Source organism: Mercenaria mercenaria, chromosome 9, assembly GCF_021730395.1.
Source record: "Mercenaria mercenaria strain notata chromosome 9, MADL_Memer_1, whole genome shotgun sequence".
Lineage (NCBI taxonomy): Eukaryota > Metazoa > Mollusca > Bivalvia > Venerida > Veneridae > Mercenaria > Mercenaria mercenaria.
Genome location: NC_069369.1, coordinates 45,317,016 through 45,335,750, shown reverse-complemented (window position 1 = coordinate 45,335,750; position 18,735 = coordinate 45,317,016). Strand labels below are relative to the sequence as shown.

Here is an 18,735-nt window from a genome sequence, read left to right as displayed (position 1 = left end):
ATAATAAAAACAAAGGGACATAATTCTAACAAGAGGCCCTATATCGCTCACCTGAGTAGAGTTGCTTGTTTGAACAAATTTCTTAGCTAAAGCTTTAAAAACAAGAAAATTAGGAGAGTGGGTCAAGGTAAAGATTATGCAAGATTACTTTTGAAATCAGTAAAAAAAATATTACAGTCGGTCCAAATCCTTTTGCTGTAGCTTAGAAAACAACAAAGTAGGTCAGTAGGTCAAACTGATGGTCACTGAAAGTCTGTTTAAAGATCGGCATGCTAAACTATACATGTCATCCAAATTTCAAAACTGTATCTTAAAAAACAAGAAAGTAGGTCAGTAGGTCACATTCAAGGTCACTGAAAGTTTTAACATCTGTGTGCAAAACTGTACATGTCATCCAAATTTCAAGGCTGTATCTTAAAAAACAAGGAAGTAGGTCAGTAAGTCAAGGTTACAGTCAAGTGACCCCTAATTACTTTGGGTCATAAGGTAATTATAATTAGTCTAGGAAATACGATCAGATAATTTTTGAAGTATTTTTTCCTATATAACTCGTATAAAAACTATGTGACCCTCGGGGGCGGGGCCTCTTTTCACCCCAAGGGCATAATTTGAATAATCTTGGTAGAGGGCCACTAGATGTCACATACCAAATATCAAAGCCCTAGATCCTGTGGTTTTTGACAAGAAGATTTTCAAAGTTATTCCCTATATAAGTCTATGTAAACCATGTTTATTTATTTATTTGGGCTTTACGGTGCACCAACACTGTATAGGTTATATGGCGCCAAACAGGACTACAAATTTTGGTTTCACATCTCATTTACATCAAAATAAAAACAAGAGGTATGGAATCAAAATTTGCATACCTGCTGGAATCACAGAGATACAGCAAAACCAAGTGTTAAGACCTTATTAGTTGCCTCTTACAATCATGCAAGGGGAAGGCAGTGGTTCCAATTCTTTTCATACACAGATCGTCCCAGAACCACATGGGGCATGTAAACCATGTGACCCCCAGAGCAGGGCCATATCTGACCCTAGGGGGATAATTTGAAAAATCTTGGTAGAGGACCACTAGATGATGCTACACACCAAATATCAAAGCCCTAGGACCTGTGGTTTTGGACAAGAAGATTTTCAAAGTTTTCCCTATATAAGTCTACGTAAACCATATGACCTCCCCCCCCCCCCCACCCCAGGGCTGGGCCATATCTGACACTATAGAAATAATTTGAACAATCTTGGTAGAGAACCACTAGATGATGCTACATACCAAATATAAAAACCCTATGAACTGTAGTTTTGGACAAGAAGATTTTTAAAGATTTTCCTTTCGGCTGCCATGGCAACCAGACTTCTGCATGGAATTCAATTCTTTGAATAATTTTGAAAGGGGGCCACCCAAGGATCATTCCTGTAAAGTTTGGTGTAATTCTGCCCAGTGGTTTTCAAGAAGATTTTTTTAGAAAATATTGACGGACGGACGGACAGACGACACAAGACGGACACTGAGCGGTCACAAAAGCTCACCATGAGCCTTTGGCTCAGGTGAGCTAAAACCAATGGTGCCTCATGTTGGTGAACATTTGTGCCAAGTTACATCAAAATCCCTCCATGCATGAAGAAGAAATGCTCTGGACAAAGTCATTCTTGAATTTGACCTCTAAGTGTGACCTTGACCTTAGACCTAGGGACCTGGTTCATGCGCACAAGAATCCGTCTCATGGTAGTGAACATTTATGCCAAGTTACATCAAAATCTCTCCATGCATGAAGAAGAAATGTTCCAGACAAAGTCATTCTTGTATCTGACTTTTGGCCTCTCTGTGTGACCTTGACCTTAGACCTAGGGAGGACCAAGTTCTTGCGCATGTCACTCCGTCTCATGATGGTGAACATTTGTGCCAAGTAATATTAAAATCCCTTTAAGGATCTTTGAGTTACAGACTGGACAGGAAAAAAGCCTTTTTGGCCTTTGACTTCAAAGTGTGACCATGACCTTGCAGTTAAGGGCCCGGGTTTTGCGCATGACACATAGAATAAGAAACTAGAATGTGTCTGTAGGACACAGGGCGTGCCCCCACTGGTACATTTGTCACAAATAAGGGGCAATAATTCAAATGTTTGCAGTCTTAAGGGGGTATAGCCTCAAACATTTTATGAGAAGGATTCATTATTCTAGGCCATATACTTTTTGAGCTATGAGTGTAACAAACAAAAATCCACTATTTTGGCTATTTCAAGGGCCATAACTCTGTAATAAGCTCTAAGATTCCCAAGAAGAACGTCAAGTGTGCAAGGTCACATCCTAATAAAGACTCAAGCAAGGTTTCATGAATTAACATCAAATACTTTTTGAGCTAGGCACATTATTAGGTGAAAATGAGATTGATTTTTTAACTATTTCAGGGGCCATAACTTTAATAATAGGGGGTGGAGCCAGCCAAAAAATAAGAGGAGCGCAAGTCTATATCATGATAAAGACTCATGCAAGTATTCATCCATTTATATCATATACTTTTTGAGCTAGGAGCGTCACAAGGTGAAAATGTGCATTTATGACTATTTTAGGGGCAGTAACTCTGGAAATAGGGGGCAGAGGCAGTAAATATGAGGTGCGCAAGTTCATAACATGATAAAGACTCATGCAAGGTTTAATCAATTTATATGAAATACTTTTTGAGTTAGGCGTGTCACAAGGTTCAAATGTGCATTTTTGACTGTTTCAGGGGCCATAACTCTGGAAATAGGGGGTGGACCCAGACTAAAAATAGGAGGTGCACAAATTCATATCATAATTAAGACTCATGCAAGGTTTCATCAATTTATATCAAGTACTTTTTGAGCTAGGCACGTCACGAACTTCGGATGGACGGACAAATGCACGGACAAGACCAAATCTATATGCCCCCACCACTCACTGGGGAGCAAAAAAATAAGTTTCAAATCTATATGCCTTTTAGTAATAGCTGTATGTACTTGCACGCAAAATTTTAACCAGGATTTTCTAAGTCCAAAAGGGGGCATAATTTGGCCAAAATGCAGGTCAGAGTTATGGGACTTGATGCTATCAAGTAGTTTTATAACCCCGAAGACACATGTGAAGTTTCAATTCAATATCTGCATTAGTTTTGAAGAAAGTAACTTGCATGTAAAACTTTAACCAGTCTAAAAGGGGGCATAATTTGCTCAAAATACATGTCAGAGTTATGGGACTTGACCCAGTGAGGTTGCTAATTGACCTAGAAAAAGAAAAAATAAGTTTCAAAGCTATATGCCTCTAAATGATAGCCATATATACTTGCATGCAAAACTTTAACCAAAGTGTGATGCCGACGCCAGGGTGAGTAAAAAAGCTAGACTATTCTTTGAATAGTTGAGCTAAAAACTGAAAGACTAGATGTCAGCTCAACTTTGGCACATGTATATTCACTTAACTGTATGGTCAAGTATGGATAATGAAGTCATCAAATATCTTGTCTTTTTACACATTATTTGCTCTACACCACCATCCTTTATTTGTGTGAGTCAAAAGACAGGAAACTGAGAATTTTTCTTTTAGATGGTACAAAAAGTGCTGAATGTGAACATTCTATTTCTCTTCAAATACCCGATGGTTGGCAAAAATACTGATTTGAAAACAGCAGAAGCATAAATAAGAGCGCCACAATGCAGAGCAATATACGCACTAAGGTATGACCTTTGAGCTCTTAGTGTGACCTTGACCTTGAAGCAAGCCACTCGAAACATGCGCTCTGCACGTCATCTCAATGTGGTGAACATTTGTGCCAAGTTCCTTTAAAATCCTTCAAGAAGTTCAAGAGCAGACACAAAACAAAGACATATGACCTTTCACCCGAAGTGTGACTTTGACCTTGATGTGAGCTATTCAAAACATGCACTCTGCATCTCGTCTAGATGTGGTGAACATTTTTGTCAGTTTTCTTAGAAATCCGTAAAGGGGTTTAAGAGTTACAGAGCAGACATGAAATTGCTAACAGATGTACAGACAGACAGACGGATAGACACCGGCGTCATAACATAATTCGTTCCTTCGGGCACATAAAATCTACTTTTTAATTTCAATTTAAATAATTTCTCACTTTCCAACACTGAGATACATACGTTTACGTTTTGGTGTCTCAGTGGCTGTTTCTGGAGCTTCCTCAGCACTTTCTGTAAATGGAAAAAAAAATACATTGACAAAATTAACACTACTAGCAGTCATTTAATGTTTTTTTTTTATCTTTTTGTTGGCAACCCCTAAAAGGTGTCATGTGTTACCATCTAAACAAATCTGAATGTGGTTCATACCAGTAAGCTACAGACCAAGTTTAGCTGTAGCCCTTATACTTTCTCACTTAGAGTACACCCCACCCCTCAAAATAAAAACAGAACTGTCAAAAGGTCCCTGACCTTTGAGCCACTGACACTAAAATCAGGAGGGATCTTCCTCTATTTGTTCTCAGTCATAATGTAAAGTCTAAGATGTAACTGTTCTACTTTCTTAATGTCTGGGAATGAAAAATATTGATGGACAGACAATGCCATTTCCATAGCAAGTCCCATTTTTTTCGAAACCTACACATAAAAGTACTTTAATTACAGTATTTATCAGATGACAGCAATTTTAAATGCTGTATGACTTTTTTTTAATCAGATATAAACCTACAATAGAAAATCTCTGTACATACCGGTACCTTGCACTACTGCTTCAATCTCAATGTATATACCTGAACTTTGTAGTACTGGTTCAACCTTAATGTACATACCTGAACTTGGCACAACTAGTTTAATTTCTATGTACATACCTGTACTTTGCACTACTATGTACATACTTTAATAGGCATTATACATACTTGCACTGCGCATCAATGGTTCAACCTCAATGTACATACCTGTAATATGCACTACTGGTTCATAGGGGTGACTATTGAGGCCAATTTTGACTTTTGCAATACTACTGATATTGCTGAAAAACTATTGCGATACTATTCTATTGCAGGTTACTATTGCGATACTATTGCAATAGTTATCGGTCTTATACAGTAAAGCTACCAACTGGCATTATTACAGTGTAAGAGACGGCACTGTTTATAATTGCTGTTAACACACATTGAGATGACTGTATAACTTAAATGGACAAAAATAAATCTAACATTAAATATTTTTAACATTTTTTCTATTTCTTGCCTTCCTTGGCTTTGAAACAATAAGTAAAACAATAAACCTATGCAAGGTATAGTCAAACGAATCGGCCATTTTGTTGCGAATGTCAACATGTCAACATCGAAAAAGACGAAAATTGACGGATCCGACTAAAGTGTACCAGCACTAAATGAAGGGCCCTATCGAACAGTATGCTGTATCATACAAGTAGCCTACTTTCTCCATGTCCATTGTATATTTTCTCATTTAAGATTAACAAGTTATCTAAATATATTTAATAAAAGTTTCTAAGAAACTAAATTTATTATCTCCTATACTTCCCTGTCCTTTATGGTAGTTTAATAGCGTGTGGGTAATTATTATAATGGAGACGTAAACATTTTCCGAGGCGCAAATGAAAGCTGGCTCAAAGGTTTCTTGGTTCATAAATTATTTCTGTATGTATTAAAATTTCAAAACTATCGATTGTTGAAGGAACTATCGGCGATTGTTATTGGATCGTGACTTTTCTATCGATGCATACTATTGGGACACTCAGTATCGCAATGCATCGATATTTCAATGTATCGTTACACCCCTACTGGTTCAACCTCACTGTACATACCTGCAACAGGCACCACTGGTTCAATCTCAATGTATATACTTGTACTTGGCACTACTGGTTCAACCTCAATGTATATACCTGCAACAGGCACCACTGGTTCAATCTCAATGTATATACTTGTACTTGGCACTACTGGTTAACACTTAATGTATATACCTGCACTAGGCACCATGGTCCAATCTCAATGTACATACCTGTACAGGGCACCATTGGTTCAATCTCAATGTACATACCTGCACTGGGCACCATTGGTCCAATCTCAAGGTACATACCTGTACTGGGCACCATTGGTCCAATCTCAAGGTACATACCTGTACTGGGCACCATTGGTCCAATCTCAATATACATACCTGTCCTGGGCACCACTGGTCCAATCACAAGGTACATACCTGCACTGGGCACCATTGGTCCAATCTCAAGGTACGTACCTGCACTGGGCACCATTGGTCCAATCTCAAGGTACATACCTGTACTGGGCACCATTGGTCCAATCTCAATATACATACCTGTACTGGGCACTACTGGCCAAATCTCAATGTACATACCTGCAATAGGTACCACTGGTTCAATCTCAATGTATATACTTGTACTGGGCACTACTGGTTCAACCTCAATGTACATTCCTACAACAGGCACAGCTGATTCAATCTAAATGTACATATGTGCAAAAGACTCCATGGTCCAATCTCAATGTACATACCTGCTCTGGGCACCATTGGTCCAATATCAAGGTACATACCTGCACTGGGCACCATTGGTCTAATCTCAAGGTACATACCTGTACTGGGCACCATTGGTTCAATCTCAATACATACCTGTACTGGGCACTACTGGCCAAATCTCAAGGTATATACCTGCACTGGGCACCATTGGTCCAATCTCTAGGTACATACCTGTACTGGGCACCACTGGTCAAATCTCAATGTACATACCTGTATTGGGCACTACTGGTCCAATCTTAATGTACACAACCGTACTAGGCACTACAGGTTCAACTTCACTACTGGTTCAATCCCAGTATGTACATACCTGCAATAGGCATCACTGGTTCAACCGAAATATACATACCTGCACTGGGCACTACTTGTCCAATCTCAATGTACATACTGTGAAATCATTTAAAGTTGCTGGCATGAAATTTCGCGCAAACGGCAAAAAAGACTGTTTTGCCCGGGCTTTAATACATGCATTTTCAATTTCAGATAAAATTTTTAAAGATTTTTTTTTTTCAGAAATGGCGAGCATCGCAAGTTTCACTATCACGTACCGCTTGCCAAATAAGGAAGCCAGTTTTATGACCTTGTTAAATAAACAAAATGACACACTGATGATTGTTGTCAAGAGGATGACAACAATATAAAACTAGCGTAAATAATCGTTTAAAGAATGACCAAAAAACCAATTAATATAAATAATCTAATCAGATTTCATAACTGGTAAAAAAGTTTCTATCAAGACAAACTTTAACTAACTGCCGATAAACTGTGACATTTTGAGACAGCTGGAAATACAAGGGGTCTTATATCAGACATATATTTCGTACAGGAAATAAATTTAGATGACTATAATACTAAATGGTTAAATAATAGCGCGGTCATACATTTGTGGTTTTGGGAAATATATGCGCGATAATTGTCCATTTTGGGAGAAAAGCTTTTCATTGAAAAATGGGTCCTCGCTTATAAATTTGAATAGTAACAAGTCTTTTCAACTTAAATTTAATTTTTACAGCACTTTATTTTTCAGACTTCAAAATCTACAATGTAATATATTTAAAAACATTCCAAGGGGAATGTTGCCAGCCTATGTCAAACTGAGCATATATTCCTTGCTTTCAGTTAGTAAAATTTTCACCACAGCCACTAAAATGTATTTTAATTATTTAGCTTTATAAGTCGTTTCTTCGGTGGTATTACCAGTACCCTCGATATTATGTTTTTTTTAACCCAAAGTCGAACAATGACCTCCGATTTTCTTTTGATCTTGTCATGCGTTTGACAGATTTTCTGTAGTATTTCCAGTTCTGTGACATTTTGGAAACAAGAGGGTCATGATGACCCTTGATCCCTCACCTGAGTAATATGAACTACATGTTTCAAATGTCAAACTGATGATTTTTAGAAATTTTTTGGAAGATTTTCCGATGTACAATCAAGTAACCCCTGGGGCGGGACCAATTTTACCCCGGGGGTCATGATTTGAACAAAGTTTGTAGAAGTCTACTAGGCAATGTTACATATCAAATATCTAAGATCTAGGCCTTCTGGTTTATTTTTCGCAAATTTACGATTTTCCTATGTACAATCAAGCAACCCCTGGGGCTGGGTCAATTTGATCCTGAGGGGGGGGGGGGGTGTCAAGATTTGAACAAATTTTGTAGAGGTCCACTAGGCAATGCTACATGTGAAATATCTAAGCTCTAGGCCTTCTGGTTTATTTTTAGAAAATTTTAAAAAATTTCTATGTACAATCAAGTAACCCCATGGGGCTGGGTCATGATTTGAAATTTTTTTTGTAGAAGTCTACTAAGCAATGCTATATGTCAAATATCTAAGATCTAGGCCTTCTGGTTTATTTTCATAAAATTTTCCTACATATAAAATCAAGTGACCCCTGGAGCATGGTCAATTTTGACCACGGGGGTCATGATTTGAACAAATTTTGTAGAGGTCCACTAGGCAATGCTACATGTGAAATATCTAAGCTCTAGGCCTTCTGGTTTATTTTTAGAAAATTTTAAAAAATTTCTATGTACAATCAAGTAACCCCATGGGGCGGGGTCAATTTGACCCCAGGGGTCATGATTTGAACATTTTTTGTAGAAGTCTACTAAGCAATGCTATAATTATGTCAAATATCTAAGATCTAGGCCTTCTGGTTTATTTTCAGAAAATTTTCCTATATATAAAATCAAGTGACCTCTGGAGCGTGGTCAATTTTGACCACGGGGGTCATGATTTGAACAAATTTTGTAGAGGTCCACTAGAAAATGCTACATGTGAAATATCTAAGCTCTAGGCCTTCTGGTTTATTTTTAGAAAATTTTTGAAGACTTTCCTATGTAAAATCAAGTGACCCCTGGGGCGGGTCATGATTTGAACAAATTTTGTAGAGGTCCACTAGGCAATGCTACATGTCAAATATCTAAGCTCTAGGCCTTCTGGTTTACTTTTTAAATTTTTTTGAAGATTTTCCTATAGAAATCTATGTAAAATCAAGTGACCCCTGGGGCGGGGTCAATTTTGACCCCGGGGTCATGATTTGAACAAATTTAGTAGAGGTCTACTAGGCAATGCTTCACACCAAATATCTAAGCTCTAGGGCTTCTGGTTTTTGTGAAGAAGATTTTTAAAGTTTTTTCTTTCGGTTGCCATGGCAACCAGAGTTCTGCATGGAATTCAATTTTTTGAATAATTTTTGTAGAGCTTCACCCAAGGAACATTCCTGTAAAGTTTGGATGAAATTGGCCTAGCGGTTTATGAGGAGATGTCGTTTAAAGTAAAAGTTTACAGACGGACGATGGACAACGGACGACAGGTGATCAGAATAGCTCACCCTGAGCCTTTGGCTCTGGTGAGCTAAAAATAATCAACCAGAAGTTAACAACAAAAGACAAATTAAATTTATCTCCCCTGAAACACAGACTAAAATCCAGGCCACCGAACATAACAGATTAGACTGGTAATGAGTAATATGCAGTACTGTGTGGTGTGAGGCTACAGTCAATAGCAGTACAGTGTTTATAGCAGTTCCGAATCTAAAGCAGTTCCGAATCACTTCAATTTTTTCTTCACATATTTTCAATAAAATGGAAATATTTTGTCAGTTGAATGTCCCTTAGTAACACGAATAATACCACAAACTTTTGAGAAGTTGCGTGTTATATTGTTCTTGCAGGGGAGATAAATGTTGTAAAAAGTGATTCGGAACTACTTGACTGATTACATTTCGAAATGACCTCATATAAAATTGAAGGCTTTTTTATTTTCAAAATAACTTTTAGGAGATGGAAATAAACAGTCATGGCTGTGTTTTGAAATGTTTATTGCGTATTTTTCATAATTCTGTATATTTTTCTTTAGACTGGCAATTATTTGCAAATTTTCGACGAAAATCAGTATGTACCCTGTAACAAAACTAGTAATCCCAGAAATGAAATTATACCTTTTATTTTTTTCATCTTGCCATATGAACACTAAAACCCAAAGGACACAATTCTGTTTGACATATTGAACGTTTCCTGTAAGGTGATTCGGAACTGCTATACACACTGTACTGGGCACTACAGGTTCAATCTCAGTGTACAATCTGCAATAGGTGCCACTGGTCCAATCTCAATGTACATACCTGTACTGGGCACTACTGGTCCAATCTCAATGTACAACCTGCAATAGGCACCACTGGTCCAATCTCAATGTACATGTCTGTACTGAGCACTACCGGTTCAATCTCAGTGTACATACCTGTACTGGGCACTACTGGTTCAATCTCAATGAACATACCTGTATGGGCACTACTTGTCCAATCTCAATGTAAATACCTATACTGGGCACCACTGGTTCAATCTCGATGTACAGACCTGTACTAAGCACTTCTGGTTCAATCTCGATGTACATACCTGTACTGGGCACTACTGGTCCAATCTCAATGTACATACCTGTACTGGGCACTACTGGTTCAATCTCGATGTTTTCCAGATCAGTGTTATCTGTGACAAATTTACTAGATAACTCATTAATTCTAGTCTGGAATTTTTGAAGACCTCTTACAGATGTTTTTTCTTTTACTGTCTGTAAATATATAAACACCACTATCTCAGGTATTTTTTTTATTCTTTGTGAGCTCAAGACGAAGTCAAATTAATTAATACAGAAATCTTGAGAAATCATTAAACTAAATGATTCTGACACACATTATTTTCTTATGTTGAGCTCCAATTGTGTCCTTGTGGTATACCTGTGTAAAGTCTAGCTATCTAAGACAGTCTTATGCAGTAATGCTTCACAGCCAGCATGGTAAAACTAGTGCCTCAGTTTAACCATGTCAAACTTTCAAAACACTGTGCTGTGTGCATTTTGACAAAAAAAATAATCAGAAACTTTGAAAAAACTATAATGGTATTTTTCAACAGTGACAAAAAACATGTGTAAAATTTTGAACAAAGTGAAATCTCAAACGAGAGCTATCATTACAGGTAAAATATTATGACTTCCAGTGTGACCTTGACCTAAGACCTAGTGACCAGAGTTGTATACTCTAAAAGTCCTACTGCGAGGTTAACAACTGTTGCTGGATGAGGTAAACAACTGATGTCAGTTTTATAAACATTTTCCCAGCAAATTTGAAAATATTGGATACTACATGTGACCTTGACCTTAAATTTAGTGACCCTGATTTTGCGCTCTGTATGCCATCTTAATGAGGTTAACAATTTATGCTAGTTTTATGAAAATATTTCATGCAATTAAAAAGGTATGGAGTGGACACAAAGATGAGCTATTTGACTTGTAACCTATATCTGTAACCCATTATTTTTTTATTTCATTGTGCCCTCTGCATGCCGTCTTGTAGAGATAAACTCCAGTTTACTGAAAATCCTTAAAGCAGTTCAGACAATGTGAAGCATGTATGAAATTAGGTTATTTGACCTTCAAATGACCTTGACCTCTGAACTCATGACCTGGGTTGCACATCATCTTGATACTAAAGGCTAACAATTGATGCTATCTTTATGAAAATCTTCCTAGAGGTTAAGAAGATAAGATGCTGGTACAATGAACATACAACAGATGGAAGGACAATCTGACAGACATGCATGAATCCAATAGAACCCCTATTATACTTTGTATCCGGAGGTATAAATTATAACAATGGGATAATGTAGTTTAAGAGATTGAATAATATAAATTGTTAATGCTTTGTAATTTTCAGACTCACCTTGCACATTTTATATGCCAATATTCGAAGATCTTTCAAAACAACTTCATTATCTGGGCTGACATCCATCTGGTTAAGAATTCTTACCCAAAGCTTTACATGTGTAGAGTCTGGGTTAGACAGTATCTCATTACACACCGTCTCAGATAAATTGTCATGCCCTGGGTTATCCTATGAATAAATAATGATCTTTTGTGTAGATATAACAGTAAGTATGACTCTTTTCTTCAGTATAAAATGTATTGCACATACATTAGGCATACCATCATTTTTTTTCAACGGAAACAAGGAAAACTGTAAAGATGTTGTAACAAAACATTTGAAATTGTAAACTTAGATGTTAAAAACAGGGCTCATACAGACTAACCAAATGAAATGTCAGAACTTTTTCTAGACTTTTACAGGATCTTTTCCTTAATTTTTCAGGACTAGTTTTTTCTACATTTTAAATACTATTAGGCCCAAAAGAACTAGATGTGTGTCCATGAGATACTGGAGACCCCAATTCCTGTCACTGTACATGATTTCATGCATCTAGGTGAAATATTTTTAAAATATATGCAACACAATTTATTTATTTGGGTTTTACGGCGCACCAACACAGTATAGGTTATATGGCGCCAAACAGGACTACAAATTTTGGTTTCACATCTCATTTACATAGAAATAAAAACATGAGATGTGGAATCAAAATTTGCATACCTGCTGGAATCACAGTTACAGCAAAACCAAGTGTTAAGACCCTATTAGTCGCCTCTTACGATCATGCAAGGGTAAGGCAGTGGTTCCAATTCTTTTCATACACAGATCGTCCCAGAACCACATGGGGCATATGCAACACAAACTTCTGAGCACTTTATGTGTATTTTTCACTAAGTCAATGACCATAACTCTGGTCTGGATGAGTGAAAGCCCAAACAAAACACGAGGTGCACAACTTCACATACAACAAACCTCCAATGTTTTATGACTAGGCCAAATGCTTTTTGACACACATTGGACACAAACTTAAATGTCCTTTATGCATATTTTGACAAGGTCAAGGTCCATAACTCTGGTCTTGCTGAGTGAAATCCAAAACAAAACTCAGGTGCACAAATGCACATACTGAATAATATTCTTACATGGTCAAATAGGTTTTAAGACAAGTACAAAACAACTTTCAAGCACTGTGTGTATTTTCACTGTAAAGAAACAGAACTCTGGTCTGGCTGAGTGAAATTCCAAACAGAAAATCAAACATATTTTTGAATAATCATGGGCCATAACTCTGGCCTGACCACGAGAAATTTCAAACAAAACCCAAAGTGCACAACTTAAGAAGCTGATAAACATTCCCGTTATGTTTTATGACCCTAGGTAAAATATGTTACGAGCAACACAAACTTATGCCCTTTTATGCTTATCTTTGACTAAGTCAAGGGCAATGACTAGTCTGACAAAGTGATATCTCTGTTGCCATAAATGACTTCAAATCAAATTCAGCAATATGGTAATTTCCAAACCGCATGTGCACTCTGATGGAAAATTACTGTCTTGATGTCTCAGTTTTCCACTTCAATGCAGGAATTTCTAGTTAAAATAAATAGCTAATAAGGAATTCAGAAAAGGGTCACACAAGGTACATTGCTGTGAAATTATTTTGACACAGGGCCAGCAATATCAGAGATTTTCAAAGTTTACAATAAAAGCCATATAGAGAAAAATGGCTTCGCCTCCTGGCAGCCATGTATTTTTACGAAACAGAATGGTCTGAAGGAATTCAACCAACTGACTGATGGGTGACAGATATTCAACTAGCCTTACAGGTAAAAATTTTAAAGAACAAGAACTTTCAGAAAACGAAATGCCTCCCTCGATGCATTCAGTAACTGCACAAGGAAAAGAAATTATAATATGGTCACTGTGCACTGACATACTGACCTCAAATCAATAATTATGGGTGATTTACCAGTCATAAGTGACCTCAGTATCAAATGTGATCTTAAACCAATATATTCTCTAGTTATTTGGCAAAAAAAGTTCTAATGTTCTGGGTCAATGTGATCTTTGACCTACTGACTTCAAAGTCAATCAGGGTCACCTGTTGGTCAAGATCAACCTCCCTAGTAAGTTTCGTGATCCTAGGCCCAAGCGTTCTCAAGGTAACGTTTGGAAATGGTTGAACTGTTCTGGGTCACTGTGACCTTGTCCCTTGGCCTCAAAATCAATCAGGGTCATCTGCTGGTCATGATCAACATCCCTTTCAAGTTTCGTGATCCTAGGCCCAAGTGTTCTCAAGTGATCGTCCGGAAACGGTTTAACTCAACCTCCATATTAAGTTTCGTTTTTCTTAAGTTATCATCTGGAAAGGGTTTAACTGTTCCGGATAACTGTGACCTTGACCTTTGACTTACTGATCTCAAAATCAATAGGGGTCAGTTGCTGGTCAAGAACAACCTCCCTATCAAATTTCATGATCCTAGGCCAAAGCGTTCTTGAGTTACCATCCGAAAACTGTTTAACTGTTCCAGGTCACTGCAACATTGACATTTGATCTACTGACTTCAAAATCTATATGGGTCATCTGCTGGTCTTGACCAACCTCCCTATCATGTTTCGTGATCCTAGGCCCAAGTGTTCTTGAGTTATCATCTGGAAACTGTTTAACAGTTCCATTAGGGTACATCTGCTGGTCATTACCAACCTCCCTATCAACTTTCATAACCCTATGCCCAAGCGTTATTATCCGGAAAATGTTCAACTGTTCAGGTTCACTGTGAACTTGATCTTTGACCTGCATAGGGGTCATCTGCTGGTCATGACCAACCTCCCTATCAACTTTCATGATCCTAGGCTCAAGTGTTCTCGAGTCATCATCAGGAAACCGATTGGTCTATGGACGGATTGACCGACTGACATCTGCAAAACAATATACCCCTCCTTCTTCGATTTTAAGTGTCATCTTGTTACGGACAAAGTCCTAAAATCTCCTGATGGATGGCAAAGTTAGTGACAAGACATATACTCCATGTTAACCTGTGACCTTGAGCTACATGTTTCGGCATTGCCTCATCATAGGAAACATCTATGGCAAGATACATTAAAATTCCTTCATATAGGGCAGAGTTACAGGGTGGACAAGAATAAGTCAAACTAACAGACAGATACTGTGCATGTATCTGTGCAAACTTATTCCCTGGAACTGGATTTCAACCATCAACCAACAGTGACAATGTAAGGTAAAGGTTTTTAAAGTTCTCTATATAGCCATATCACAAACACTGGTCTCACCTTTCAGCAGGCATGTTTTGACAAATAATGTAGCCTTTCAAATTTGTCACAAGAGATACCTACTAATACTGGACCACTGTTTTTCCCCTAATAATATGAAACTAGCATAAATCACTTTCTGGGAAACATCATTCAAAGCAAGTTACCAGAAGAAGACCGATTTCAAAACCTCTGGTTAAGAATATACACAGTAAAATACTTACCATGCTGGTTTCTGTACTGTTCTGACTGGCTGTCAGCAGTTTGGTATTTGTCAGCTGAACAAGTAATTCAGCAACATTGTTAACATCTACTTCAGCAAGGGGACTTGTAGCAGGAGCATTGAGTAGTGTGCGCAATGTCGGCAGGAAACATTCCTCAACTACTTCCTGGTTACATCTTAATGGAAAATGTAACACTTTTTCAAACTTCTTTAATGTTTTCAAGTATTTCTGTAACTTTTGTGAGGTTAAATAATTTATGATCAGTTTTCATTGATTTATCTTAAAAGAAAATTTTTTAAGAGTAGACAGTAGTGATACTGTTTAAATTTATCCTCAAAATGGCAGTATATATAGGTGAAAACTTAAAGATTACATGATTATAAGCTCTTATTGTTACTAATTTTCATCAAAATTTCAAGGGTCTTTTATGATGTATTTATCCTGATGAAGGTGCAAGCATCAAAATGTTGATAAAAAGATAAATATTCACAGGTTGTTGAATTTTACCATCATAAGGGTATTTTATCAAATTTCAAAAACATAGAGCATACAACAACTCACTAATTTAACAAGGAGCTATGTTTTAGCAGAACAGAGCCTGCAACATTGCACTAAAACCAAAATGTCCTCCTTGCAGAAAAGAGCCTGCAACATTGCCAGGCCTCCTAGCAGGCCTGAACAAAAATAAAGGTTTTTATAAAGGCTCCAATCTATGGAAATAAAGGCCTTTTAGTGTAAAATATTAAAAAATAAGAGTAAAATAAAAGCTATTTTGTCGGAATTTCGTTGAAAACACATAATATATATTAGGTATTTACTACATGTATGTGTCTGGTGAACACAACAGCATTCTGAAAACATCAAGATGAAAGATACCAAGCAGTATCCAAAAACAACAACTTAAAAGGGGGGAAGAAATACAGTAGTATAACCATTACTTGCTTAAAACTGGCACGGCAAGCAGTCTGAACAAAAATATAGGTTTTGAGTGAAAATTACAGGCTATTTGGCCGTTTTAAAGGTTTTTTCAGAAGATTTAAAGGTTTTAAAGGTTTGCTCTGAAATTAAAGGTTTTTAAAGGTTTTAAAGGTTTCACTAGGAGGCCTGCATTGCACTAAAACCAAAATGTCTTCCTTGCAGAACAGAGCCTGCAGCATTGTACTAAAACCATGATGTCTTCAAAGCAGAACAGTTTGCAACATGTCATTATAACACTTAACCACAGACAAGTATGCCCATGGGCAGAATGTCGAGCCTACCAGCTGTCAAGTGTGACCTTGACCTTGGACCTAGTTCTTGTGCACGACACTCCGTCTCATAATGGTGAACATTCATGCCAAGTTACATCAAAATCCCACGATGCATGAAGAAGAAATGCTCCGGACAAATTTCAATTTAACCAATGACCCCAAACTGTGACCTTGACCTTTGAGATAGGAACATGGGGACTGCGCATGACACGCCTTCTCACTGAGGTAAACATTCATGCCAAATATAAACAAGAGGGTCATGATGACCCTGGGTTGCTCACCTGAGTAATATGAGCCACATGTTTCAAATGGCAAACTGATGCTAAAATATTAAGAATGTAGGTCGAAGGTCACATTCATGTAACTGAAAGTCAGTTTTAAGATCGGTGTGCAAAACATCCAAATTTCAAGGCTGTATCTTAAAAGACAAGAAAGTAGGTCAGTAGGTCAAGGTCAAGATCATCAGGTAATTATAATTAAACAGTCAAGGAAATATGATCTGATAATGTTTGAAGCATTTTTTCCTTTAATAACTCATAATTATAACAAGTGACCCCCAGGACGGGGCCTCTTTTCGCCCAAGGGCATAATCTGAACAAACTTGTTTGAGATCCACCAGGCAATGCTACATACCAAATATCAAAGACCTAGGCGAACTTTCAGACAAGAAGATCTTTATTTTTTTTCCTATATAAGTCTATGTTAAACTTGGTATCCCCAGGGCAAGGCCTCTTTTCACCCTAGGGACATAATTTAAACAATTTTTGCAGAGAAACATTAGGAAAGGCAATATACTTAATATCAAAAGCCTAGGCCTTGCAGTTTAGGGCAAAATGATTTTTAAAGCTTATTTTCCAATATAAGTCTATGTAAAATTTGAGACCCCCCGGGGCTGGGCCTCTTTTCACCCCAGGGGCATAATTTGAACAATTTGGTAGAGGACCACAAGGCAATGCTACATACAAAATAGCAAAAGGCCTAGCTCTTGTGGTTTTAGACAAGAAGATTTTTAAAGTTTTTTACTATATAAGTCTATGTAAAACTTGTGACCCCCGAAATGGGGCCTCTTTTCACCCCAGGGATACAATTTGAACAATCTTGATAGAGGACCATAAGATGATGTCACATGCCAAATATCAAGCCTCTAGGCCTGGCGGTTTTGGACAAGAAGATTTTTTAAGTTTTTCCTTTCAGTTGCCATGGCAACCAGAGTTCTGCATGGAATTAAATTCTTTGAATAATTTTGAAAGGGGACCACCCAAGGATCATTCCTGTGAATTTTGGTGTAATTCTGCTCAGTGGTTTTCAAGAAGATTTTTTTTAGAAAATGTTGACGGACACACGACCAACAACGGACATTGAGCGGTCACAAAAGCTCACCATGAACCTTTGGCTCAGATGAGCTAACAAGATTGGTCAATGCATGTCTAGAGTTATGGTCCGGACAAAATCGGACGGACGGACGGACGCATGCACATACTCTGAACTGCCAAAAGTGGCGACTATATCGAGCTAACTGCAAGCGGGCTCGACAATAATGTCTTCACTGTATAATTCTCACGTTTGACTTGACACTAGATGGAACTTGTATGTCTCAACTAGACTCCAACAGTCGTCTGAACTCTATTTGTAAACAATGTTTTAACAAAAATATTTAACTGTAGTTTCTTTCAATAATTCTTTTAAGAACAATGGCATATTACACTGATTCAATAAAGAGATTGTTTCATGCTGATTGCAAGTTCAAGAGGTGCATACCTTGAGGCTAAGGCATAGAGGGGGAAGAAAGTTCCAAGACAGTCACGTAGATGAGTATCATCCTCAGACAGGGGATTGTACCATAACAGTATCAGGTGAGACAGGATCTTTGAAGATACAACACGGCCAGACAACAGTAACTTGGACAGACCCTCCGCTGCACATGTTCTAAGGTCTGAGCTCTGCAATTAACATGTGATTTTTTCATAGTACAGAAAATCAAACAGCAGCAGTTACTGTCTTTTGCAAAAGATTATAAGAATCTTTCACTGGTTGAAAGTGCAGATGGACATATCTGGCTTGAGGGTAACTGTTTAGATGGTAATAAAGCTCTGCACATATTCAACTAGTGATAGATTCTTTTTCTTGCATACTGTATTCTAAAGTTAAACAAATGCTTTTCTTTTAAGCAGTATTTTCTTAAGGTAGCTTTGAATTTACACATTCATTCATAAATTACAGAACAAGAGTCATCTTACACCCCAGGGTGTAAGACAAGTTTTACCACACTGTGAAAAATATGTGCATATACAGGAGTATAC

At 37.5% G+C, this 18,735-nt stretch overlaps 1 protein-coding gene across 1 annotated transcript in view; it reads right to left on the bottom strand.

Moving 5' to 3' along the window:
- LOC123547008 (condensin complex subunit 3-like) overlaps positions 1-18,735 on the bottom strand; it is a 166,552-nt gene that overhangs the window by 36,693 nt on the left and 111,124 nt on the right. Inside the window, exons 14-18 of the mRNA XM_053550534.1 lie at positions 18,194-18,375; positions 15,186-15,360; positions 11,710-11,880; positions 10,430-10,562; positions 4,125-4,175 (exon numbers count right to left, since the gene is read on the bottom strand). Of these exons, the coding sequence (XP_053406509.1) occupies positions 4,125-4,175; positions 10,430-10,562; positions 11,710-11,880; positions 15,186-15,360; positions 18,194-18,375 (712 nt within the window). The remainder of the gene's footprint in view (positions 1-4,124; positions 4,176-10,429; positions 10,563-11,709; positions 11,881-15,185; positions 15,361-18,193; positions 18,376-18,735) is intronic.